The sequence below is a fragment of the Neolamprologus brichardi genome, chromosome 3 (genome assembly GCF_056152115.1).
Source record: "Neolamprologus brichardi isolate AB-2024 chromosome 3, ASM5615211v1, whole genome shotgun sequence".
Taxonomy (NCBI): Eukaryota; Metazoa; Chordata; class Actinopteri; order Cichliformes; family Cichlidae; genus Neolamprologus; species Neolamprologus brichardi.
The window spans coordinates 33,361,357-33,388,537 of NC_142106.1; the positions used below are offsets into that span (position 1 = coordinate 33,361,357).

The 27,181-nt window shown below is 41.4% G+C and overlaps 1 protein-coding gene across 1 annotated transcript in view; it reads left to right on the top strand.

The window, feature by feature from the left end:
* The window catches only part of rbpjb (recombination signal binding protein for immunoglobulin kappa J region b), a 51,428-nt gene that overhangs the window by 9,763 nt on the left and 14,484 nt on the right, over positions 1–27,181 (top strand). The window contains exons 2-3 of the mRNA XM_087837042.1: positions 18,631–18,669; positions 26,728–26,823. Of these exons, the coding sequence (XP_087693168.1) occupies positions 18,631–18,669; positions 26,728–26,823 (135 nt within the window). The remainder of the gene's footprint in view (positions 1–18,630; positions 18,670–26,727; positions 26,824–27,181) is intronic.

Here is a 27,181-nt window from a genome sequence, read left to right on the forward strand (position 1 = left end):
TGTCCAGAAGGTGGCTGGATTGGAGTCTTATCTTTAACGCTGCTGCACTACACTACAGAAATAAACACCCAGGTGTATCCTGGTGTAGTAGTTAACACATTTGGCTTATGGCTGAGGTTATTAGCCATCATGTCTTACCTTTAACCTCCTAAGACCCAAACTCTTCCATGGCATGCATTTTTAATTTCTCTTTGATATTTGGGCATATTGGTACCCGATGAATGTAAAAACAAAGAATTACCAGGTTGTTGTTTTTTTTTTGTTTTTTTGTTTTTACCTGATTTTTGTTTCCGAGAAAAATTAGAGCCACATATGAGGATATTCGTCTAAAATTTCAATAGAACAGTGGCAGTATAATGTCCTTGTAAGTGGATATCAGGCCCTTGTAGAGCAAAATATATATATATTGTATTTTGGTGTAAACAACCCAAAATGTGATGTCCACATATGTGGACACCAGGTCCTAGGAGATTAAAATGAAAAGAGCTGAACTTTTAACCTTGAGTATAAGCCGGTTTGTTTGTTCCGTCCAGCTTCAAGCAGCAGTGCAAGTACGTGCAAAGATGCCGAGTCTCTGACAGTTCACACATATAAACTGCATCAAGTTTCGTTCTCACAGCAGCCAGTGTGGTTAACGTCCTTGACCAGATCAGCTACCTGCACATACATTAGTACTGCTGCAGCTGATCTCCACTCCTCACTATACCTCCTCCCTGGGTTCCCATTCGTTCCAGCAGTGAGTCATCAGCTCAGCAGAGGGGGAGAAGGGAGCGGGAAAGGGTGGTTCATTCAGGGTTCAAGTGTCCCTTGCCTCGTCCCCTCTCTTCTCATTCCTGACAGTCTCCCCGAAGCACATGACCTGTTTCAACCCCAAACCCCAGCCGCTCTTTGTGGTTTCTCTAGGCTGTAGTCACACTTGTCACTTCTGTGGATTTTTTTCTTCTTCTTTTTTTTTTTTGCTATCAGTGTCTAATTCTGTAAGATCATTTTCCTCTACATCTTTGCGTTTGGCCTATTTTATATTTTTGTTGTTTTTTCCTTTTTGATGTGGCTGTGCACATGTATATGTGCTATTTCTATTCTCCACCATTTGTTTAAACCTAAAAATTTGTGTGGTTCAAATTTGACGTGATTGGGTGTTTGCGTTGGCATAAGCTTTCCCTTCTTTTTTTTCTTGTGTTTCGAGAAATTGCTTTAATAGCAGCCACACAGACCTGGACAGTGGGGAAAAAAATCATGTCGAAATGATGGCGCTCTTATTAGGATCGTGCAAGAACAAAGTGTTCATTGTAATCCAAAGATGTTATCTGCTCTTTTGTTTTGCTGCACAGTGACAACAACATTTTTACTGAGCTGCAGGTGAAGATGCACAGTTAAGTGTTGAATTTCATTCACACATTGGCCTGACATCTTTTACGCTCTGTTCGACATCTTTGCAGTGCTTCACAGCTTTTGACTTTAGTGTTTCCTGCCCAGTCGTTCTTCCTGAATAGAGATCACTGATGACTTTTGGCCTTAAAATGTGCATCAGTTCTCTTTACCTTTACCGGCTACACTGTTGTTCCTACTCCACATCTGCCCTGTGCTCACACTGATCTTCACAAGCAACCTTCAGTTTGCCTCGGTGTTTTAGCTCCTGTCTCGCTCTTTCACACGCTGTTGAAAAGTGTTCCTGCAGAGCTCAGTGAGCTTCATAATTTTAAGATTTTGTCTTAATTGGGCCATTTTTTTTTGTTTGGAAACAGTGGGACAGTGCTCTGTCACATGCCTCATAGATTTAATTGTTTAGTGCAAGGATTTTCATTAAGGCAGTCATCATTGAGGGTAGGACTAGAGATCAGTGCTTATTTGGCAATTTTAAAGATCACACTAATTGCTTAAAATGCCAAAATCTAGCCCTGCTTCTTTGAGCAAGCCTTGAGACTGAACAAAGCACTCACACTAGCCAAGTTAGCTGCATTTGAGGGTTCGGATTGGTCCTGGCACAGTATGCATTTCCTAGCTTGTTTTTTAAGAACTGTTAACTAAGTATTAACTAACTGTATTTCTCTACCCTGTTGTTGTTCATTTAAATTTACTTGAAAGGCAGGTTTGGTTAACAAGCAAAAAATAAGTCCAATAAAAGACCAATAAAATCAATCAGTATCTGTTTTTACCTCAAGTTCAAGACGGTAAATTCACTGGTTCTTATGTAGTGATTTTCACTCAGAAACACTTTATACCACTTGTCTCAGTCAGCCATTCATACACGACCTCTGTGCCTAAGTGTTTTCTATCCATCCTTCACAACTTCAGTATATTTCGGCTTCAGTATATTTCCCAAGGCGTCAGGAGGGGAACAAACCTTCTGATTAGTTGATGCCCTGCTCTACTACCTGAACTACTGCTGTTCATTTATGTTTCTTTATAGGCATCACTGTTGTGCATGAAGGTGGTTTCCCATGATTCAGTGCTCATACTCTGGTATAGCTTATATGACTTTGTCATCATGCTGGAAGTGGAATTTTTCTCCCACCCCCTGTACCAGCGTAGCAGGAACTGCACGTACACTCAGCTGTTTGTCTGTACAATGGATGGATAGCGCTGTGTTGATAGAGTAACAGCTGCTGGGTGGTTGAACAACCTTTCATGCAAAAAATCCTGCTATTTCCTTAATGCAATCTGACCTAGGATATTTAACCTTCTGCTCTGTAGCACTGAGTTTCCTGTTGACTTTTTAAACCAAGGCAAATGAATTACTTGTTAGATCCACTGTGACTGGGCAGAAGTGTCCTCGGTTTAGGACGCATGGTTATCTGAGGACTGGGTGAAGGCAGGTGGCAGGCAGTATAGAGGAGACCAAGGAGACTTCACTTAAGATAGAATGAGCTTTAAGGTTTTTTTGTAAGTTTGAGTGAGTACTGGTTTGCTCCACAGCACTCACTGGAAACTTCATTACTTTGTTTTCAGGCCTTTATTATATATGCAATAATGTAATGGAGTATGTATTTTCTCAGTATGTTCCAGCGCCCGTGCCAGATTACCCTCGTTAAAGCTGTACAGTTGGTGTGCAAGTAAGTGTACGTCTGGATGTCTTATTGATTGTGTGCCAGGCCAAGAGGAGTTTAAAAAAAAAAAAGCCTGTCCAGAAAGCTCCATATGGAGCATTGATGTTGGAGAGTGCGGTCAAGAAGGAGAGAGATGGAAGGGAGGAAAAATGAAGGGAGGGAGGAAACGAGAGACACGACGAGAAGGCCTTTTCTTTGGCTTTTCTGCCTCTGTCATTAAGCTCTCCCATGTCAGAGACAGATGGAGCTGGTGCCTTGTGTGTATATGTGCATGCAAGCACTTGCAAGTGCAGGCTGATGTGATCCACCCAAATGCACACACACACACACACGCACAAACACACACACACTACTGAGCCCTGCCCTTGATTCTGCCCCCAGCGGGGCGTCTCAGGGCAGCTACCAGACTTCTGCCATCTGCAGTAAGTCAGCCTTGAGGGTCGGACAGCTCATCAGCAGTCAGATAACTTAGTCAGGTCTGCATGCATCTGCTCACGCAACATAAAGGTTTTTCTTTCTTTATTTCTTTTGTGGTTTTTGATCACACTTTAATCTTCTTTGTTGATGAAGTAGCAGTTTGAGTAATTTTTACTTTTGGGGGTTTTCCACACAACCTCTATCACCTTCACATTGTGCCAGTCTGTTCAAAGACAATAGATTAGCTGAAGAGTGTGTACAGAATTTGATGAAGCAATGCCTGAGATGCTGTTTTGCACGAGTGTGAAAATGTCTGCTGTCGACTGCAAGGAAAACATTATTCGTGCAGCCTACCCAGCCAGCTCCCTCTCCCAAAACAGATGGAGTATTTCCAGTAGTGAGAATGAGAGTGAAGCAGAATATCTGCTGTGTGGTGTGTCAGGAAGGACATCCTTGGACAGTTTTTTTATTTGTTTACTTGTTTTAAACAAAATCTTCTGGCATTATGTGAAATATGAGTTTAGTGCTTCGTCTCGGCTGCCATCACAGCAACAGTTTTTTTTTGTTGTTGTTGTTTTTTATTCAATGATTGAATATATGCATGTGTGTTATATCCATGTTATAGGCCACAGACAGAATAAAACAGTGTAGTGAAGGCAAAATACTGATTTTAATGCTTGATTAGTGTTATAACTGTGCAACACTGTTTGACATCAACATGCAGGTATTTTTTTTTTTAGTAGGCTCCCAGGATTAATGTAGCCGGCAGGTATGAATTTCTACATTTCTCCCTTAACTTTCGTTCCCCCCACACCTCTATACACATCCACTTGCTTGGTGAGACTTGTTGTTTCCAACCATTTTTCGTCTCTGTCTGGTCTTGAAATTTTGAAAGCGTGTCGTTTATAGGTAACAAGGAGCACAGTTTCTCAGTCTCAGCCTGTTTTTGTCTTTCAGATGGTGCTGATTTTTTTTTTTTTTTTTTTTTTTTTTTGGCTGGGCTTCACTACGTTTACTAAATTCAGAGCATGTTTGAACTCCTCACAAGTCTTTTATCATTTTTAGTAGTCTAGCTTGGTAACTGTAGCCCATAATTTTACTTTAGTTATTGTGTCTGGCATGTGTCAGTGCAGTAGTTGGCAGGTGTTGAGTAATGCAGGTCTTGGGAAATTAATAAATAAATAATTTGGCATTTCAACTGAAGACCAGTTATGTGAACAAGTAATTATGTGATTACATGAGTTCAACTAAAATCTAATGAGAGAATTGGGATTCAGATTCCAACTCAGTTCTACGTCAGAAGATCCTGATATGATGGATGGTTTTGGCCAGATCGCCCAGTCTTATTGCTAGTTTCCCTCTGCCCTCACGCATGAACTCGAACACCTTTTCCACCTCAACGGATGAACGCACGACCTGCTCTGCTAGACTGACACAGGTGTGTGTTCACGACAAAAGCTCCATTCAGTATGACTGATGCTTTACTTTTTTTTTTTTCTTTTGGAAAGTTTTTTGGCACTAATCAGATGAGATCAAATCCAAATCGACCGTGTTTATGCCTGATTTGTATTGGCAGCACCTTAGATGTCAGAATTGCATGATGGCAGAAGTGTGTGTGTGTGGTAAAAAATGTTTCAGTTTGAGTCCCAGAGCAAGTTAAAGAGGAGGAGCATCACCTGTAACATTTTGGCAATATGCCATGCGGTATCTATCACCTACAGCATGGCGGCAGGGAGTCAACAACTTATTGTTGACACTTGACTGTAGCAGTAAGAGGATGACAGGATTTTTTTCCCCCATGATTACTTTTTTCAGTTGCATAAATTGAAAATGTGCTGAAATATAAAAATTATTAAACTCCAAAAAAAACCAAAAGGCATAATGAAAAATTAATCTTATTACCTTTACACCCCTAGTGTACCCCATCAATACTTTGAGTTGTCACAATACTGGTATTTTAAACTCGATACGGACACCCAGGAAAATACTCAATACCATGTTCAGTACCACAGGGAAAATTATAACCTTGGAGATTTAACAAAATAAGTATTTTTAAAATTAAATTTAGAGATTTATTTCATTTTATGAATTATTTATTTAATTGCATTACAGATCGTTAAGGTAAAATATATTTTTTTAGTAAATACTTAAATAAAGAAGTTATAAAAATGAAAGAACTGATCACTGCGTGTGTTTTAAAACTGACCTCACAGCTGGCAGAAACAAAATAAACACATTTTAATGAATAATTCTCTCTACTCTCCACTCAGTTCAGCTGTGCTTCTCCTGCTGCTCTGCACAGGCAGCAACCGGGCGGGTTGCTATTAGCTATTGGGTAATTGCTTATAGTTTGAGGGCTAAAGTTCTCATGTGTGCCAGCTAGGTTAACATTTATGGTGAGTGTTTAATGCTTAAATGTTGTGGAAACTGAAGCTTGAAAGCATTTGAAATTCCTCCTGAAGTGTTGTTCAGTGTTGTGAATGTTACCTACTTCAGCTGTTATTGAGGGGGAGGAAATGTGCGTCTGTCTGGAGGCGGCAAAGAGGGCACCATTTGTATCGATACTGTTGCAAATGCATCTTCATTTAATATTAATTTTAGTCATGATTAATATCGTTTTATCATTTTTTTCTTTCTTGTTTAGCATGCATTGTACATTTTTAAACACAGTTTTTGAGAGGGGAAAACCCTGAAGACCAGCTACATCTAGTAACACTTTTCAGAGAACAGTTGTATTTTCATTTCATTGAAGTATATAGTATCTTGCTGTATTTCAGGAACAAATATTTAAACCACGTGAATGTTGGAATTGAAGCATCATGAAAAAAATTAAAGAAGTGAAAGTATCTACAAGCCGTCCACTGAATCTGTTTATAAAACTGCTGATGCCGCCCGTCTTGCTTTTTTTCCATTCCAGCTTTTAGCTTGTGTTTGACCTTTTTTTTTTTTAAATTTTATTTTATTTTTTTTAAAAAGGTATTAGGACCAACTTTGCACACAAAGAATATTTTTCCCTGCATGGAGAACCCCTTAAAAATCAGTTAAAATCAACTTTCTCCAAGCTTATCAGTTCTTGCATCAATGCAGGCATGTTTTTCTGACTGTTGCACATTGCAAAATGATGACGGCAAACTTGTGGCACACCACAGTCACATGCATGCCTTTCTACCACAGTTTCTCCAATGTGTTCAGGCTTACATGAGTGTGCAGTTGCACTGATGATGAGAACCTGTGTTGTCCTGCACCGATAAAACAACAAGAGAATCTACAAAGAATGAATCATGTAAGTAGAATAGGGCTGCAACGAGTTGATTAATTTGAATCATTAGATTTATAAAAGATCCTCAACACACATGCTTTGCTTTGATGCAGAGCTGTTTCTATAATCACAGTCAAACCACCTGGTCAGCAACTCCGTCATGAAGAAAAGCAAAGATTGTAGCTACTCCATCCTCCGCCATTTGTTTCATGCAGGGAAAACTCTGCAGTAAGCCTCCAGCGGTTAAATTAAAAATATGCAGATGAACTGTTAACTTGTCTGACAGCTGTTCTGTTTTATATGGAAGATACCTGCAGCAAACAGGGGTGAGTCTAAAGGGGGACATGGGGTCTACTAGACCATATTAATTTCAAGACTTTTATAATATTTTTCAGATTGAAAGTGCAATAATATAAAATATTGTGTTAACTAAACTGCTTCTATAAAAAGGAGAAGCTTTTTTTCACAAGCCAGTAAAATGTTCGTGGGCCAGTAAAACTCTGAGGCACTGACCTGAGGGTTGTTAGGTTGGACATTAAATTATTATTAATTAACGCCCACACCATCATAACGTCTTGTTTTCAGCAGCGCGGAAACTTTGCATCAAAGCACAGGGCAAACTTTAGAATGCTGATATGCTTGCTTCTCTTTATTGCAGCCACCACATCCCTCTTTAAAGGCTTACAGACACAAACTCATTTGTTCAGTAGCACACTTAAACATGCAGACACACATGCACAAAAACTCTTAAACATGAACACACACCAAATCTGCCTCATCCAGGAGATAAAACACTATCAAAACTCATTTTGCCTCCTATTATTGTCAGAAAGCTTTCCAGGAAGACAAAGTAATGGTATTTTTTTTTTCCTCTTTATTTCCCACTAATAAGACAAAAGTGTTTCTTAACCGATTAATTGGTGGTATAATCTATAGATTGCTGGATTACTAAACTAATCGTTAGCTGCAGCTCTAAAGTGGAATCCATAGTTCTTTTTCTACATAGTCTGTAGACTCATGCTCTGGTTGTTTGCAGATTTCTTCTTAACAAATGTTGTAAGAAAGAGAAAAGGAGTTGCATCCAACTGTGGACCATGTTTTTAGCCTCGTTTCGAGCAGGGTTCATATATTTGGTGTCACTCAGAGGGCCCGTGGCTACAGAGGCCAGTGGAAGCTGTGAGGTGGCAAGGTGTTGAAAATGAGGTGTACAGCCACTCCATGGAGTTGTGATATCTGCTATCAGCCCTCAGGCTGGGAAACCAGGCACCTTTTTTTTATAGGCCTAATCCCTCATCTTATCTCTCCTGTCTCCTTCATGCTACTGTCGGGTGTTCTCTGTGTTCAGCGGCTGAAAGGTGTAAATGCAAGTGCATACATAGATTCAGACATGTGGTTTCATATTCACACATGGCCTCTATCAGAGTGTACTCGGCCACAAGTGTGGCAGATGTGTGAAAAGCAGCTTAATTAGGTGCGGATTGAAATGCGCACTTGGTAAGTACAGGGTGACTTAGTCATAAGAAATTACTTTTAATGAAAATCTGGAAAAAAAATAGTGATTGGAACACCTTTTTAATTATGTTGCAGTCTGCAATTAACAGGGGAAGCCTCGTGCTTCTGCTTGGAGGGTGGAGAGCAGTTTGAGGGCAGACCCGTCATTGTTTGGTAGTATAATGTGGATCAGGCCACGTCCACACGCACCAGCGCACCAACACCCTGCCTTCTAGTTGACCCCAGAGGCTACACCTTAACCTTTGACCTCGATCACATGAATGATGGCGTCTGGCGTCTGTATGTTGTGTTTCGGTCCCCGGGGAAGCGAGTGCGTCTACAGAAGGCAGATGTGCGCTTGTATCTGTGCATGTTTCTCTCCGAAACGTAGACAAAATATGGAAGTTCTCGACTAGAGATGTCATCATTTCCACAGCATCGGAGCTGAAGTTTAAATGACGGCGGAGTGATTTGTATTGTAAATTTTGGAGATTTTACGAGACATGCCGTGTCTCCATTAGCAGCCGCATAAGCTGGAGCAGCACAGAAACCCCCGTCACTGTTGATTGTTTTGAAAAGGAGCATCAGCTACAGTAAATGCATTCATTTGAAGGGCATATGAGTTGCAGATTGCTAAGGCTTCTTTATAATCTAGCAGTGTCACCTGCACAGTCATTTTATATCTGCTTCTTACTCATCTAACCAGTGACCTTGTGGTAAGGAAATGCAAGAAAATATCCTGCAACTGATGTTGTCGTCATCAGCGCCGACGCTTTCTGCACCGTTTTTGTCAACGTTGGTTCAGAAAACGGCAACAGGACCTGTTGTCAGCATGCTTAACTTTTCAGTAGTGCGGGGTTTCCTTTGAAGGAGGTTTTTTCCTTTTTTCTTCGCCACTATGATTTCATGTTGCAATTGCAATTAAGACTGTATATATTCATTCATATTCATATTATAGTTATATGAGCTTCACCTCCTTAAAATGCTACAAAAAAAACATGTTGTGAGGGCGGGGAGCTAAATCTACAAATCATCTGCATTGGATGATTTGGGTTTTGTTTTATATCTGGTGCTTTTTGTGTGCGTGTTGCAACACTTCTAATCATGTTATCTAGAAAAGCAGCTCTAAGTGCCTTTTCCTGACCACAGATATCACTCTCCATCAGTATTATGTGAGAAATTTTTAGCTCTTGTATATATAACGTGACGCCGCTCGGCTTGATAAGATGCACCACCTTCGTCTGGTGTTGCAGTACTTCTCTGCTGAAAGCAGCAACTTCTTCTTCTGCTGAACTTTGTCACTTCCTTCTAGGGATGCTTGAAAACAAGCAGGTCTGAAATGTCAACGAACAGCAAAACATTTGCATAACAGTTTATGAGGCCTGCAAATATCACTTGTTGAAGGGCATATAGTCTAAAAAATGTCTCCTTTTTAGAATCAGGACTTGAAATTGCTATAAAAATGGAGTCTTCTTACTACATGTGTGTTTCCAAGGACTGGAGAAGTTTGAGGAACAGAAAATGCAACTTTCCTCTTGCTTGATTTGTCGTATCAGATACATGCCTGAGCAACAGAGCAAAAAGCATGTGTGTGTTTTTGGATGTGCGTTTTCAGTCGAGCACACACCGAGGCCGTGTCGGGGTGTGCATTTCGTGTCTCTTCTGAGCCTTCGGGTGTTGATGTGTTTCTTTTTTTTCGTTCCTTCCTCAGCACTGTTTGGACTGTCAGTCACAGCTGTCAAACACATCCCCGTCTGAACGGCAGGCGGAGTTCACACTCTCTCAATCAGCCCCCCGTTGTGTGCGCATGTGTCGATGTGTGTTAACGTGCGCTCGCGTGCTAACACGCGGAGGCGGGTTGTCGATCCTCTATTCATAGTAACTGCCATCCCTCTCTGTCACAAATACCTCATATGTCATGCTACCTGTCAGAGAAGGATGGGAGACAACCGCCCTGTTTCCCCACCACGCTCCACCCAGAGGTTAATTTTATTCGAGAGGAATTACAGATGTGTTCTTCAGAGTAATAATTCATCAAGAAAAGCACCCCCCAATTAAAATGTTGATGCCAGCTGCAGACTGGGGGGAGGTTTAATATATATCTATATATATATATATATATCTATATATATCTATATATCTATATATCTATATCTATATCTATCTATATATATATATATATATATATATATATATATATATATATATAAAATATATATATATTTTTTTTTTTTTTAGAGAAGCTACAACCAGCAATTATGGTGTTTGATGAATCAATTTAACTTATTGGCTCTAAAGTTGCATTAGAGAGTCATTTGATGGGAGTGGATGAATGGTTTGGCTTCTGTTCTTGTAGCATTTCGATTTGCATCGAATAAAGTGACTCAAATACTTGTTTCAATTAGATTTTTAGGTTTCATGTCTTGACGTCAACTGTCTCTTGTCTACATTTGACAAACATGCATGCTTTTGTCTTAGCGATGGTCGCTATGACTTGTGTGCGTACGTTGTGCGGAGGAGGCCCGAGGGGAGGTTTAGCGAGGAGTTTCACTCTGCGTCTTAAGTCGTGTCTGCTGCTGGTTAGAGGTGCTGGGTTTTAATAAGCTACCACAAGAATACGGTCTGCCACCTTGTCTCTGCTCCTGTGTTCACCCTCTGAGAAATTAAAGTGTCAGTCTGGTGTCAGTTTGTGAATATTTGTGGCCATCTGTGTGCACTCTGAGTCAGCCTGAATGACAAAGAGGTGCTTTTGGGAATTAGTGATATAAACAAATGATATTGGCAGCATTGGGGAAAAAACCTTTTGTCCTTTTTTTTCCCCTTCTTCCTTTCGGTACGGTTTTGCTCCAAACACTATTAAGAACAATTCGTTTGGTGAACCGAATCCATCACTGGAAAGGTGAAGCTTGACAGTCTTTGGTTTGCAAAGCTGCATAAGAACGGAAATACCCAAACTATTCTGCCGCGTTCCCTTCAGCATCCCAGATTAATGCATGCGTTGGTTCAGGCAAACAAACAGGTGACATGACAGAAGGGAGCATTCCTCTAACTTTGTGCTCCTCAGATTTTTCTCTGTCAAAACTTTCAGCCGGTAGCTATCTGCTGTGCTGTCAGGACCCTCATTCTGTCACTCACCAGCCAGTGAAGCCAACAGACGGCGCAAAGCGAGATGCTTCTGGTAGTCTGGTAGTAGAAAATGCAATAGAAAAGAAATGCTGATGTAAGACTCGGTGTATTTTTGATACTGAGAATGTGCGGTTGTATTAAGTCGGCCTTTATCTTGGCCGACTTAATACCCACAAAAAAAACCCCCACAATTGTGGTAAACTACACATCAACTGTGCATGCAGTTGTAGTTAAAATGTGGCTGTGCATTATTTAATATATACAGTGGGGGTGGGAGGAGAATGCAGCAAGAGCAAAAAGTGTGTGGGGTGGGGGTGGGGGGGACCTTTTTCTTTGTGATTTTTCTCCCAGTGATAACACCATAAAATTCAGAATCTGAAAACAAACTGCCCTTAAAACTTGATTACAAAAATCTTTTTTTTCCTTCTAAAAATATCAGTGTCAAGTCTATGCTACAATTTTGAAACCAGGGCTGTGGTTAATATACATCATCTTTGACTCATCTGTCTTTACTTTCCACAATGATTTAGACTGTAAGAAATTCTGACAGTATGATGAAGTGTGTTTAGATTGTCTTTGCTTAAAAAAAAGTCTGAAAGAGTTTGAGTTAACCAAAAAGAATAAAAAAACCCACAAACACCATCAAATTCTCAAGTTTGGAGAACCAAAAATAGGAAGTGATGGGCATTTGCTTTCTTGAAAATTCATTTGTCTCTCAAAAACGTTGGCAAATAAATTACCAGAATTGCCTCACAGACGTGTCACAATACCTGAAATTTAGAAGTCTGTGACAGTAGGGTTGCACACTTCTCAGTACACACAAAAACCTGCATGTAATCCTAAATTCATTTTATTTAAAATATTAATTTCATAGTTTTATGAGAAGATGGACCGAAATGTTAGGGTGGTTTCCTGCTATTGTTACTATGAGGTATAAAGTTAGTTATATTATGTTTGCTTGAGCATTTGGATAACCTTAGCTACTGCAAAATTTAGCCTATAGAAAGTAGCTGATTTCACAAAGTCTGTGCCAGCTGTGGCAAACAAATTGGAAACCACTTTCTTCTTCCTACAATACTAAACTGAAAACCCAAGTCCCATAATATTTTCAGATTTAGTGTCCTGACTAACTCCATGCCTGCTTAGCATGATTATCCCTCATCCTCTGTCTGTCTTTTCAAAATATGGAATTAAAAACATTCTCTTATTGTACTTCTCTTTAATTGATTATTACTGAATTACATATTACATACACATACAGACCAAGACTCAAAAGGCACCAATAGTACACCTTTGTAAGCTGACAGAGACATCACTCATGCTTTCCATTGGAACTCCAGAGTAAGGGCATAGCCTTGCACTGCACACTTGTAAATAGACTCACTGTCCCTGCTCATATCTATTCACTGCCCTTGGCACACTAACCCATAACTAACCATGCCAAGGTAAGCTACTAGCAAGTTGGCTTAGCATTTTAATGGGCCTATCAGGTTCCTAATAGGATATGGCCACAATACAAAGGACCATTACAGGGTTTATAAACACACATGTAAAAGACTGAAAAGGGGGAGGAAACAGGGAAAATATTGGTGCTTGCAGCAAGTGGGAACCAAATGATTGAGGAGGATAAAAGTTTGGCTTTAACGAGTGAGTTTTAAGACAAATTTAGAAAGGAGAGCCACATGTGGAAGCAAAGGTGACATAACAAAACATGGGTTTGAGTTTGCAGCACATTTAAATGGGTTACAACAGACAAATGATAAAGCCAAAACAGACTTTTTTGCACTATTGCTTTGAAATTCTCGGATTGTCTTGAGTTATGAATCACATGCAGCCCTGTCTCTTACAGAGTTGCACTTTCGTCACTTCCTAAAAACCCAATTTCAGGGTGGGGGTTTCCTGCTGGAGCAGCAATGACTAAAAGACAGCCCCAGGTCACAAAATCTTTGTTGGTTGGTTGTCAATTTTCCTTCACCGTTTTTGCCGTAACAAGCATTTGCTAGTATGACCTCACTCCTTCCTCGTTAACTGTATCTCCTCCACCGCATCCACCTTCAGTGACGGCTTAATGAGGTTTTTTCTTTTTTCTTCTTCTTCTAAGGCTACCAACCTACCTGTCTGCGGCTGGCTATTTAGCAGTAACTCAACTTTCAAATGTCCCATTTAAACTGCTTATGAAACCCTTTGTCTCGTCATATTCATAGGAAAGTGTTAGAGGAGGAGGAAGAAATCAGACAAAATTCTTACTCATTCCTTAGGTCATGAAGTCCAAAGGAAAAGATGAGACATATTTTTATGTTTAGTAGCTTGTTGTCTAGCACCCCAAGGAGACCCAAAGTGCATTAAAATGCAGGCGCAAAGTGAGGCAAACCAGCTGAACAGGAGTGATGAACGCAGTTAAGCATGCAACATTAATAAGTGAATGAAAACTATTCAAGAAAGGCTCAAGTGTAGCTAAAAACCTCATCTCCGTGCACTCCGAGGATTCGCTTTTGATGGGGGTTCAGGTTGCTTTTTGTGCTACCCTTGAGTCACCAAAGCGCGAACTGAACTTTGATGAACTTTGGCACGCAATGAGACATCTGACTGTAGGCAAGCCTACCCGAAAACTGCAGCTGCAACAGTCAGCATGCCTTTCTTTTGCCATTGCAGCTCTACCTTTTGTGGTTTCCTGTGCTAGGTCTTTTCTTGTTGGTGTTTTGTGTCTCGAGTGAGTCTGTGGAGGTGAATGGAAATGTGGACTGTGGTTTTTCACAGAACTTGCTAACTCTTTAACAATTGACCGCCTCGATCTCTGTGCTCTACTTTGCAGTAAAATCAGTCTTGCCATCCACAATGTTTGCATATAACCCCAATGAAGAATCAGAATGTGCGAGATCAGTGCGTCTTGTAAATTCTGTCTATAATAAATTTTGCAGGCTTTACTTTGATTTGATAGTAGTGAATTCAACACACACACACACACACACACACACACACACACACACACACACAAAAACTAAGTGCAGACATAGAAAAGAAAGGAAGCAGTCTTTATTTTCTTCTTCCATCCACCTCTAAATCCTTAAATTTGATCTCCTCGCCCTCTTTCCTCTATGCACCATCCTCTCAGTGTTGCTCGCCTCTCCTGTAATCTCCCCTACACTTTCCTCGTATTGTTCCTTCCTCGCTTGGTCCCTGCTTTCAGTGGTTCGGGTGAGGTTTGGAAGCAGGGGGAGAGAACAGAGAGCCGTCTGGAATCCATTAGCTTGTTGAGGCATCAGTGTTTCACTGTGGGAACCTTATTGATTGCCCTCCTTTATAATTATTCCACCTCCACTCGCTCCGTCTGTCTCTGGCACAGATCATGCTTTCAGTTTCTCTCCCGTTCTCCTGGACTTCATCCCCTCTTCCCCTTGCCTTTTTTTTGTTTTGTTTTTTCGTGCTATTTTTATCCATCTCTTTGTGGCATCATGACTACTTTTCTAAAAGTTGTGCCCAAGGCTTGCATGCTAAAACCCCTAACCAGTTGAGTGACACCGTATCTCTGTGTTTACTGATGCTATCTACGATGTAGTGACATACTTACAGGCAGCATGCAAAGCTACCACATCCTACACAAGAATGAAAATCCTAATTGCCTTTTTTTTTTCTTCGTAGAGGCACTGGGCACTTTTATATAACTGCCTTTTAATAACTTAATATGTAGATCTGCAGACATAAGCCCTTAAACCCAGCCAGTTTTGTGATAGCAGATATGTTTATGTTTGAAGGTTTGACCAACCATTTGCCTTTCAGACTCATTCTCGTGTGTGTGACGGTGAACAGATTCTTTCTTTTTGGGTTATGGTCCGACAAAATGGGATATTTTAACGATGTGTCCTTGGTCTGTGTGAAATTTAGTTTGCAGATTCTGATTCTTGGGGTTTAAATTTAAATAAAACTTCAGCCTTGAGTCAATAAATATAAAACCGACACTGTTTTCAAGCTCTTATTTCACCGAGCTGTGCACAAAACTCTGATGCTTCCAAACCGCTCTATTACAGTATAACTGTAGAGCTAACCGGCCTCCGTTGAGATCACTTGATTCGCTGGTAATTAAGCCACACATTATAAAGAGTGTGCAGCGTTTTTCATTTGAGAAACTGTTCAGAGAATATTGAAGCCTTTTGTGTGGAAGAAAACAAAAAAAGTGTAATTTCCTGACCACCGACACCCGCTCTTGTAAAACAGAAGGTGGTCTGAATGTTGGATTCTTACTTAATTGTAATTTTTTACTTTATTTTTTTGCCACCCACTAGTTTTTGATTTAGCGCTTGTAATTCTGACGATTTCACGCTGCTTCACATCCAAACCCTTATTACGATCGTTTAGAGGCTCCATCCAACCCAAGTACACAGGATCCGAGTTGTAATGGTCAGTCTCAAACAAATGGCTTTTCTTTGTGCTCCCACCGAGGTTGTAAGGTGTAGGTGCAATCAAGCACACGTATCCATGCCGACTGTTTCTACCGTACTGTGCAAAAGTCTTGGGCCACACGCCCCCTTTTTTTCTCCTTTTTCTTTTTCTTCCTTTTTTCTAAAGCATGTTTTTGAGCGATACCCCTAGGCATCTGTCAAAGCTTTTCTTTGGATCTTGGCTGCTTTTTCACTCATTTTCAGTCCAGTTCTTATAGCTGACTAATTTCAACCAGTAGTGTAATGTTAACATACTTAACTCTGACCTGTTTAAGTAGAGAAGCGCACCGAACTCGACAGACAAACAAGTGTTGTGTCTACAATTTGGCAAAGAAGTCTTTTTAAATTGTGTCTTCAGATACAGCCTGTCACAAAACCACATCATTTGTTCCCCTTTTTTACATGTTTTCATTGGTTAGCAGTGACTTATTACCTTAAAGAGATTTTGTTCCTTGCAGATTTTTCTTTTTTTTTAGTCCTGAGGAGAATAGTGAAACAGTTTCTCTGTATTGCGTGTAAAAGGCTCGACGTGTTGCTTTACAAGCATAAAAGAAATAAGTTGACCATAAAACCATCACACTCAGCTGAGATATGTTGTAACTTTACACCCCATCGTCGTACATGCGGTTGTTTGCGGTGGTTTCCTTGCTACATCTATTACTAAGAGTTCGAGTATGACTCAGTGACAGTATATTGATTCATCAGTTTTCCAGCACACTGAATTTGACTTCAAGACAGCTTTCAACATTTGGGGCAGAAACTTTAGTGATTGGTAGCATGTGACGTCTTCATAGTCACGGAAATTTGAGGACTTAAAAGTCGGGTCATGAACCTTAAGCCGAGGGCGAAAAATGGTTACCTGACTGATCCTGTAATCTTCTTCTTTTGTTGCGTTGGGGTTTAAACTGTGCAGAGCAGCCCTCTCAGCACAAACTCACGTCACTTTGTTCCGTTTGGGTAGAATAAACGATCTATCCATCCCAGTCATGATTCACCCAACAGTTTGAGTTAAATTCAGGCTTTTGTAACATGACGGATGTTCGCAAAATCACCTCGGCTCGAGAATAAATATACAATTCAAAAATTCTTCCTTCTCTGGTCACCATGCTGTCTTCTGTTAATGGACATTGTTTTAAGTGCACACACCTCTAAAAGCTTGGACTGTGCCCTTAGTTTATTTATGATGAACTGTATGCGTTTTAATTAGCGAGTTTAGCTGCTGCCTACCAGCCAGCCAGCCACAGCCGGGTCCTCAAAGCGCCATTTATTTGCTTCTCCTGTTATTCTATCAGGACCTGCTGACTGAACTGCAACCACAGCGTCTTACACGGCTGCTACCCACAGCAGGCCCCGCTGTGCTTTCAGAGTTTATCCACATAGAACCTGCAACAGGACAGGATAATGTAAATGTGGAGCACAAAAACATTTTAATAACAACGGACTGAACTGAGTTTTGCTCACTGTCCTAAGACAAAGGTAGATGTAGTAGTTGTAGTAGAGGTTTGATATTCTTTCATGCTTTTAAATCAGAGGGTTAAGCACTTCCTCCATGTTTGTTCTGTTTCTCTTTTCTTATTACAGATGTTTTGAGTTGGTGTGTAATTGAGTGATGACTCCATACATGGAGGGGGAAAAAAAATCATCAATCAATCAACCAAACGAGCCATTTCAAGAACTCGTTCAGTCCAGCTCTTGTTTCATTATGGTCCTCGGCTGACTCACATTAACTAAGCACGTTTACCTTCTCTGCTTATTTGTATCGTTTCCCTGAAGAATCAATGAACCGTCAGTATAACGGAGACCTTTTAACCTGAGGAGTGCCATGCCTCGGAGCGGTCTTTCTTTTAAAATTGCAGGCAGAATGTCAGTGGGTTCAGCTAAAATGCTTTTCGATCTGTATTTTTGCACACTCTGATGACTTTAGAATAATTTGCATTCACAGGAGAAATTAAAAAGATCAGTTTTCTTGTTGAAATTCACGCCTTTTGCTGTTAATTCAGAAATGCCAATGAAGTAATTAAATTGGTGCAGTACCAGTATTTTAATATAAGAATTTCTGTCCCCGTGGTTTGTAATTTTTAAATCGCTGCAATATGCCTTCAGCACCAGTGGATTGGAGGCACTGCCAAAAAATTCATCATGTCAATGTTCTTGTTCAGGTTTTACAATTCAGATTTGCAAACACAAAGCCAGAAAGCTTCTTTTGTATTATCGTGTGTGTGTGTGTTTTGGGTTTTTTTCTTTTCTTTTGTTTTTGTTTTTTTGTCTTTGGGGTGTGTGTTTTGCTATCAATAGGATCTTCACGACTACATCAATGTGTTATTTTAAGATTATAGCTTATAGTAACACAGATAATAGAGATAAATATGGTTAGGGGCTTCTCTGAGCACCATTTAAAATCTCTGTAATCTCAAACCCTTCACACCTGTTTGTTGAATGCGTCGGCCAGTGAAGAACCGTCGTTTGTTCAGCTGCTGAACTTGAGTTTCTGAAATTCAGTAGTAATACTAAATATACCGATTAGCTGATCGGAACCCAGTGGGGGGGTTTTTCCCATTGATGTTCAACGTGTTTCAACACGACGGCAAATAGTTTGAACAAAATTCATTCGCTTTAACCTGAAAACACAAAGTTGTGTTTTCACGGCAAACAAGCGGCGCGACGTTTGGCACGTCCTCTGTTTGAACACACTGCCATTACACGCTGCCAAGGCCACGCTGCTTTTTATGTGCGTTTGTACATGTGCTGGGTTTTTTTTTTTTTTTTTTTTTTTGCAGTGCACTGTTTACTCTCCGTGTGTTGGTGGTTGATAACCAACCCACTCATGTTTTCTTCTCACTTTGTGTCTTTGCAGGAAGTTCGGGGAGCGCCCTCAGCCACAGCGCCTAACAAGGTGAGTGTGCACACGCACTCGTGGTCCCTTTAGAGCTTGTTTTCTTGTCATAGTGCTGGGTTTTGTGTGTACCTTTGTTTATGTATGCCGTTGTGTTCTTCTGAGCACCTTTTTTAGGGACCCGCCCCTCCCCAAGGTATTTGCTACCTTTTTTTGTTTGTTTGTTTTCTAGATTTGATTTTGTTTTGATTATTACTATTTTGCACACTTCATTCTCAAAAGAATGAAAGTATAGAGACCCTTTGAAGTATCCCTAATATGTGGCTTACTAATACCACTCTGGGATTACCAATAAAAAAGAAAACTTTGCAATAAAAAACATCAAAAACTACACAATTTTTTCCACCCTGTCGTTTAACTCCATGCCCCTCATCCAGTTTCTTTTCTTTCTTTAACCTGTTTTCTCTTGTTAGATCATGATTTTGATTGGTCCGTGTAGCCACTACACCCACACACACACGACACACGCACATTACCTTCAAAGCGTGCAGAAGTCCAAGCATGAACTTTGTACACGCGCTGGTGCACGCCCATACCCGTCTGTTTTGCAAGTGTTGCTTGTACATTGAGGGTACATGTGTAACTGTGGCATTGCAGAAACAGTTTAAAATGAAACTCATCATGTGACAGTGTCAACTTAATGCATCGGTGGAGATGTTAGTTAAAAAACCTCCTTAGTTGACGAGCTATCACTATTAACATGAACGATTCTCGACATTGTCCACCGGCACATCCCCAACTGACACCATGTGAATAATAAATACCTCGCTTTTTTCTTTAACAGGAACTTTTTTGTTTTTAACTACGATTTCCACGCCTAATTTTTACAAGCGTTTTAATAATTTTATATTCACCAGCAGATTTGCCACATAAAATCTGTTGAGGCAGCGAGAAGCTCATTTCAGGCTGTGATTTCCAGAAGCGGAGAAATGCGTCTCTAACAACCGCTGCTGACGAGCTGCAACGTTGTTGTTGATACAACAATAGTGTACGACATGTGCAGCTTTACTGTGGAGTCCTGCACAGCTGCTTTCTGTTGACCCCAGCTTTGCTGTATTACCTCATTTTTGTTCTGCTATTGATCGCTCATTACTTAGATCTCTGCAGACTCGCCTCCTTTGGGACTGTTTTAATGTGCTTGTGTTGAAACGAACCGTGCTATTTTTGCCGTTGTTTGTGGAGAAACATGCTAGAGAAGCAATAAATAACCCTTTCTGAGGCCTCACGGTCCAAATGTGCGCTCTGTGCGCTGTACTTGTCTTACTGTGTGTAGCTTTTTTGACGAGCCATACTGCAAGTTTTTGATTATTGTGTTCTTCTTAAGTTTGCTCCAAGTTACTTGGAGTAACATTTGGGTGAATCCAGACCGTTGATGGATGATGTGGGTTGCTTTTTAGGGATTGTGTGTGCGCGCACGCACTTGTTTGCTTATTGGTGTTTGCTGTTCTGAATAACAAAGACTGTATGTGTGTGTGTGTCGCTCGGCTTTTGCGCGTGGCACTCAGCGGGGAAAATGAGGGGGTTGCGTGTTGCTTGGAACAGCCGAGCGTGGTTTTGGAAAAAGGGGCCCCTGCACTTTTTGATGTGTCCCCCTCTTTATTCATGTGCTGCCAGTCCGCTGGCTCACACTGGCCCTTCGATTCGTCTGATGGTTTTTGATGGCCAGAAATATGTCCGACACAAAACACTCATTAACAAACAGCCGAAAGGCACAACAGAGCTCGTTTAGTTCATGTGACTATGGTTATGGTCTTTGTTGGCCTGTCAATCTGCCGTAGAGTCTTCGCGTCCGCAGGTTTTCTTTGGGTGCTGCTCTAAAATTTTGCAGCATCCCGCAGGAGCTTTTTATGGCAGCCAACCTCCAGGTCCTAGAGGTTCACACTGTCAGGGAGGCTACTCAACTGGAACAAACACTTCTAGGGTTCAGACACATCCACTTGCACAAACTTTACACAAACGGACTCAACATGAGAATACAGGCTGGGTTGCCAAGTTTACTGGCAACTAATTTACTGTTTTGTTTTGTTTTTTGAAAATAACAAGCAAAGCAACAGAAAATGGATCAAAAAAAAGTATAAATTTGCAAATATAAAAATTTGTAAATTAGTCATAAGGGAGTACAGTCTAATGGGCACATAGAGTTTGACTTAAAGGACTTTAAAACCAATACTGATTTTGATATTTGGTGATTTTAACAATTCAAGATATGGGCCAATATGTTTATTTTCTTTCAGACACAAAAACAAAAGCAGTTTCCCTAACATTTTTTTTCCATTCATCAGTTATAAATGCTGATACCAGCATATCTGCGGGAACTGTATTGTCAATAGCATAAATGAGCCATTTCAAACTGTTAATTACAGCTACAATTAGAAGAAGAAGCAGGTATTTATTTATTTCACTTCTCTGGTCACAGTGGGTTGATCTGCCTGTTTGATTGTATGTTTTAGGATCCGATTACACCTGATATCATATATACCAACACTGAGGGCGCGAGTACCCACCGCAATATTCTCCTGAGTGATCGGTGACGTCACTCAAGCAACGACACCAGCGCTATTTAAATTTTCTCACGTTTTGTCGTTGATGCAGAAATGTCAAAGCGGAGGATTTACTCTGTTTACCGCGTAGCAAACGATCAGAGCTGAGATGAGTGCAAGCTGTAGCGATATCCCACAGCTGTCAGCAGTTTTCCATTTTTGTGCGAGTGTGTGTGTGTGTGTGAGCTTACACGGCTCATCCGGAGGTCAGACATCAAACAGTGAGGGGTGTGTGTGTGAAGGCCACGTCTCCTGGCCTTGTAAAAGGAGGCTAAAGTGGCTGATTGTTAATGCTTTAACCCAAAGCCCCACACTACAATTGTGTGTAATCTACCTTTTGTGATGCACAAGGTGCAAACTAATTACTGTCTGATCATCTTAATTGAGCTGTTTCACCGCGCATGTGTGTATTAATGTGGCCCCGCCCCTCTGCTCTTCGTGTGCGTGTGTTTGAGTGTGTTCACAGGGGGTCCTGTGACAGTGCTGCTCTGCTGAAGACGCTGTGGCAGATGTACGGGGCAGATGCCTGTCTGCTCTGCTGCATCTGTAGCCTCACCCCTCCTCTCTCACTCACACACACACACACACACACACACACACACACACACACACACACACACACACACACACACACACACACACACACCATATAGCCTGCTGTTAAAGATATGCCTCTTTTTATAAATCTGTCTGGCACATTTTTGTCTCACCTCTCAAGCGCGTCGTCTTTTGTTTCGTATGTTCCGATTTTTCTTTTGCCCGATCTCCTCCTCACGTTTTATTTCTGACCCCCCACCTTCTTTTCACTCGCTGTCACCGACTGCCTTTTAGCACATTTCTTGGACCTAAATAAAGCCCGTCAGAAATTAAACCTGCAGCTCAGATGCTGTTACTTTTCTGTGTGAGAGTGTGATGTAGACTCTTATCTGTGGTTATTGGTTTTATTACATGCGGGCGTACTCAGTTTAAATGAAGTGACCCTCGTTTCCTCGTTTTATTTATTTATTTATTTATTTTTACCCCCATTTTTTTTTTTTTTTTTTTTTTCCCCTCAAATACAAATGAACACAGTGTAATGTTTTGAAATTTGGTCTTACCTTACTCGTATTTTGATTTGCACTGGAATTTCGTGCATCTGCTGCGTGCTAGTCTTGCACAGGAAGTAGAGCTGATTCTGGTCACAGTCTCTCTCACTTCTCCTTCCGTCTCCAGCGCTCAGAGTCTGTGTGGCGTGCGTGCGCTCATGTTTCACTCTGTATAAGCTACAAATGATTACTCAAGACGGCCCTGTCGTGTTAGGGTGAATGTGTTAGATCAAAGCCAAAGTCTTTATCGATATCGATGCGAGACGTACGAGTAAGAGTCATTTAAGAGACGGGAATCTCGTTACTCTCCTGCTGCCACCTGCATTTTGTAGCGCGAAAAAGATTTTGGAAGCATGTCCCGTTTCCATTGTCTTTATTATTAATACACACATGGGCATAGCTGTTTGTGTATAAAAGAAAAATATATATTTCTGGCCCCTCTGTTTGGAACAAAATGTATGTTAGGCAGTAAATATCATATTGAATTGTCTGTTTTATGCTTCAGTAAGAAGAAGAAAAAATATTCTATTACACCCGTATTCCTTCAGGGGGGGAAGTCCAAACGTTTTGGGTGGGGTGACAGGAAAAACCCTGTTGACACATTACTGAAGACTGAATAATAATGCACAGCGTAACAGTGCAATATAGAGAACAAATACACAAATACTGCTTTAATCCATTTTTAGGGTTTTCCCCCTCTGATACACAGCTCCTGCGTAAAGTCCTGATGTTTCTGGTTCACTGCGTCGTGATAGTCATCTGTCATCTTTTTTGATGTCTTTTGCATCCTTTTATACTCGTCTCCCCCGAAATCCTTCGAGACATGTTTGGTATCTTTATAAAGCTCTTGTTCCCCGCTAGATTTTCATATAAAATTCTGCGGGTTTGAACAAAGCTTGGCTACACAGCACAAGTTTGGATCGATGGACCCAGTGTTGGGGACTTTTGTGTTGTTGTTTTCTTTTTTCCATCTGATCATAGGATATTCAGTTTCACATGATTGCTGCCACATGTGGTGCATCTTTGTTATCTATTCAGTGGTTGTTTGGAGGCGCTCTGAAGTGAAAATCGGCATACATAAAGAGCCGCTGTGTGTCAAAGCGCGATCGTGCCAAAGCATTTGTGTCTTGATGGGGAATGGTCTCTCCCCAACTCAGCCACAGTGGTCTGGAAGGGTTTGGTGAGCGCTGAAACGGTGTCAACCACAAGCCGAGGCTGTCGCACGACACTTAACAAACACCAGCATTACATTTTGTGGTCGTGCAGTAACTACGTGCCATTGTATTTAAATATTTGATCAAACTGCTTCCCTTTTTTATGAGCGTGACCCTGACTCTGAGGCTGGCTGATGTAACGTTTCTTTTTTTTAATTTGGTGTTTTATTTCCTTTTGTCAGGAGGACAAGAACTGATTTCAAAATGTTGACAACATGAGCTTCAAAATGAGTGACGGAGCCCAAAGATCTCATTAAGTATGGCACCGAATGCATGGTCTGAGTGGACCGTTATAGTCGTGCTGCTCTTATCAAACATATAAGGAGGTCAGCACATGCATAGATGATCTTTGTAAGCCCAAAGACAAGGATTTGTGTCTCTACTCATGACTCTGTATGAGATCAGAGAGAGATGATGTCACTTACATGGTCCTATACATATTGTTTTCTGTTTGCAAGGTGCAGCCAATCAGAAGAAAGCTGGTTTAGCAGGAGTGGGATGGCAGATAAAACTGCCTGGGTGTGCACCCAGACCATTATTAAAGATAAACATAGATTATTTTAAGTGTGACTTATACAAAGCTTCTCCATTAGTGAGTCCAAGATTTTAAAAAACAGTTGAAAATGGGGGTAAAGCATCATTTAAAGATGTTCTCTGATTTATTTAGGTGCTTGAAGCTAACACTGTTGGATGTCTTAAAGGTTAAAGAGGCTGTGTTCCTGTGTTATAGAAGTTTCTCATGTGTACTTTGCTCGAGGTGTCTGCCATATTGGACACGATGTGTCCTCTGGTCACCGATTGGTGGGGGAGTGGCTCCTGGAGGCTGCTGGCTGTCACTGGGTGAAATGACCAATGGGGTGAATGCACCAAAAATCTTGTTGTGACTGCGTTGGTCCCTCGCAGATCGCCACAGCAGCCTGTAGTTTACATGTAAGCATATGGAGTCGCTGAGCGGTAGTATAAAATAAAAACCTTCAGAAATGTAAAATCCGTCCTCAGAGTAAAAGTTGTATCTTTTGAAATGTACTGACTACAGCAGTAAGGCACAACTACAGCTCTGAGTAGTTGGAAACTACGGCCAACTGTGGCAGTCTGCTATCAGTCAACACAATCGCACGGAGATTTTCACCATCTGGTCTGTGAATACACTCTTCTTCCATCACTGGTGTTTGGCAGACGGTTGCAGAGCAGTCTCTAGGCGGACAAGCTAAGATCCCGCTGTTAGGGAGCCACATGATTGCCAAACTGAAACTGTTTATGTATTTTACTTGTCACTCCAAATTGTATATCTTTCTTTTTTTGTGAATGACTTGATCTAAATGTTTTTATTTAGGGTCTTTAGGACATGCATAAGATGCAAACCATCTTTTAGAACAGCGGTCTCCAATCTTTTTTGCGCCACGGACCGGTTCATGCCCGACAATATTTTCACTGACCGGCCTTTAAGGTGTCGCGGATAAATACAACAAAATAAAACTAGTACCGGTACTGAAAAAAAGAAAATTTATTCATAACACACGTGAAAACACCAAGGACAACCGAGTAAACGATAAAAACGATAACAAAATAACGCTGAAAACCGATAAAAACGCTGAAAACTATACATTTCACACCTGAGCCTCAACTCTCGCGGCCCGGTACCAAACGACTCAAGGACCAGTACCGGTCCGAGGCCCGGGGGTTGGGGACCGTTGTTTTAGAAGCTTCCTCTAAGTCAGGGGTCCAGTGTCCCTGCAGGTTGTAGATCTCACCCTGGGTCAACACACCTGAATCACGTGATTAGTTCATTACCAGGCCTCTGGAGAACTTCAAGACATGTCGAGATGGTAATTTATCCATTTAAATAAGCTGTGATGGATCAAGGACACATCTAAAACCTGCAGGACACCGGCCCTCGTGGACCGGGATTGGGGACCCCTGCTCTAAGTGGTAACTGCCCTAATCCTGTATAAATGGGATGAAATAAATGTGATTAAGTGTGTGTGTGTGTGTGTGTCATCCTTCCTGTGGGAGCAGTAGGTCACAGGCAGTATCAGAGGTGTGACATGTGCCCTGCAGGGTCTGACATCAGCAGGCCTGGACTGTGTTTTCTCTCCATAATCAATCAGAGCTTTGAGCACAGGAGTCCGCCTCCACTCCACCCGGCGGGATTAGTGTGTGTGTGTGTGACACCAGCGATTCACTTCCCAGAGAAGGGTTACGTCCTTTAATAACGTAATCACATTCTAAATGCATCCGTGCGGAGAAGTCCAACGTTTTAATGAAACCACTGTTTTCCACCGAGTCGAACTGGAGTCGTACGCACTCCCCCGTCCACCCCGGCTTGATATCATTTTCTCCATGTGGTGTTTAAGTGATGTCAGGCTGTGTGGAATTCCAGGATCGTACCTCTATTAGTCTCATTTATAGCTGCTGGCGATCAGTAATTGAGAAAAAACTGATTTTTAGTGTTGCAGCGAGACTGAAATAATCAGAAAAATAATTGCCTCATCATGCTTTCTCCTCTTCTTCTGTATCGCCCACTCTCCCGAATGCCCCTGTGTCCCGCACACACACTGAGGAGGCCCCTTGCTTTTCATAACAAAGGGCACGTCTAAGCCGAGTGTGCGGCCTAGTATAACGTGCTAGAGTGAAAAGCCGTGTGTGCGTGTTTGAGTGGGAAGCCCTGTGAGGATCCCCTGGCGTGTCAGGTGTCACTGACATCTGTGCATGTGTAGCGATCGGGTCAAAGTGTGTTGCTCTCCATGCGCATGACGTGCTTTAATTGTGCGTCTAAGCCCGATCTTTCACCTCCGCGCCTCTCAGTCGAGCAAGCTTTCGGCTCGCGCCTGTGAAGGGTGGGTGGGGGTGTAGCGGGAGGTGAGAAGTTTTGGCAAAGTTGACAGAAGTAATCGGAGCACGGGCCTTGCAACATTTTTGACACGACATGAGGAATCTTTGGTGATGAGCTCAGCTCTGTTTTTGTTTTTTTGGCTCTGGTGTTTTCTTGCTCCCCCCTTGAACCTCGGATGGACCCAGGGAGGGCTCAGCTTCTCTGCAAGCATATTGTGGAGGCTCTGGCTTTTCAGAGGTCGCTGCAAGTGTACTGCATGTGCATGTATACACAAGGAGGGTGGCCTCCTTTTAAGTCTTCTGTGAAGTTGCACTCACGTCACTTCCTCTTTCAGATTAGAAAATAGCTGGTTTAATTTATCTCTCTTCTTTTTTCTCTTCCTGCAGAGAAGCGATGAGGAATTACCTGAAGGAGCGAGGAGACCAAACTGTCATGATCCTACACGCAAAAGTTGCACAGAAATCCTATGGCAATGAGAAAAGGTGAGTTTAATATAAAATGGGAGCTTTTTTTCAGGTTTTGGGAATCCTTAAAAGATTTTGGTCTTGAATCTAAAGCAAATCTATTAATGCCGGTCAGTGTTTCACCCTCACAGTAACACATCACACAATTTATTCTTTAGCGGCCCCTGCTACATTTTATCCCGGAGTCTGCAGTTGTTTAGATGCGTAGGACTTTGTGGGGGAGGATTTTTGTTTTATTTGAATATTTTAGTTGTCTGCCTCCTTGAGAACGTCTCACTAAATAACTGACGATCGCTGGATAGCCCTTCACGTGACCAGATATGCTCATCATTGTCATCACTGCCATTGTATGGATTTCACCATGCAGTGTATTTGT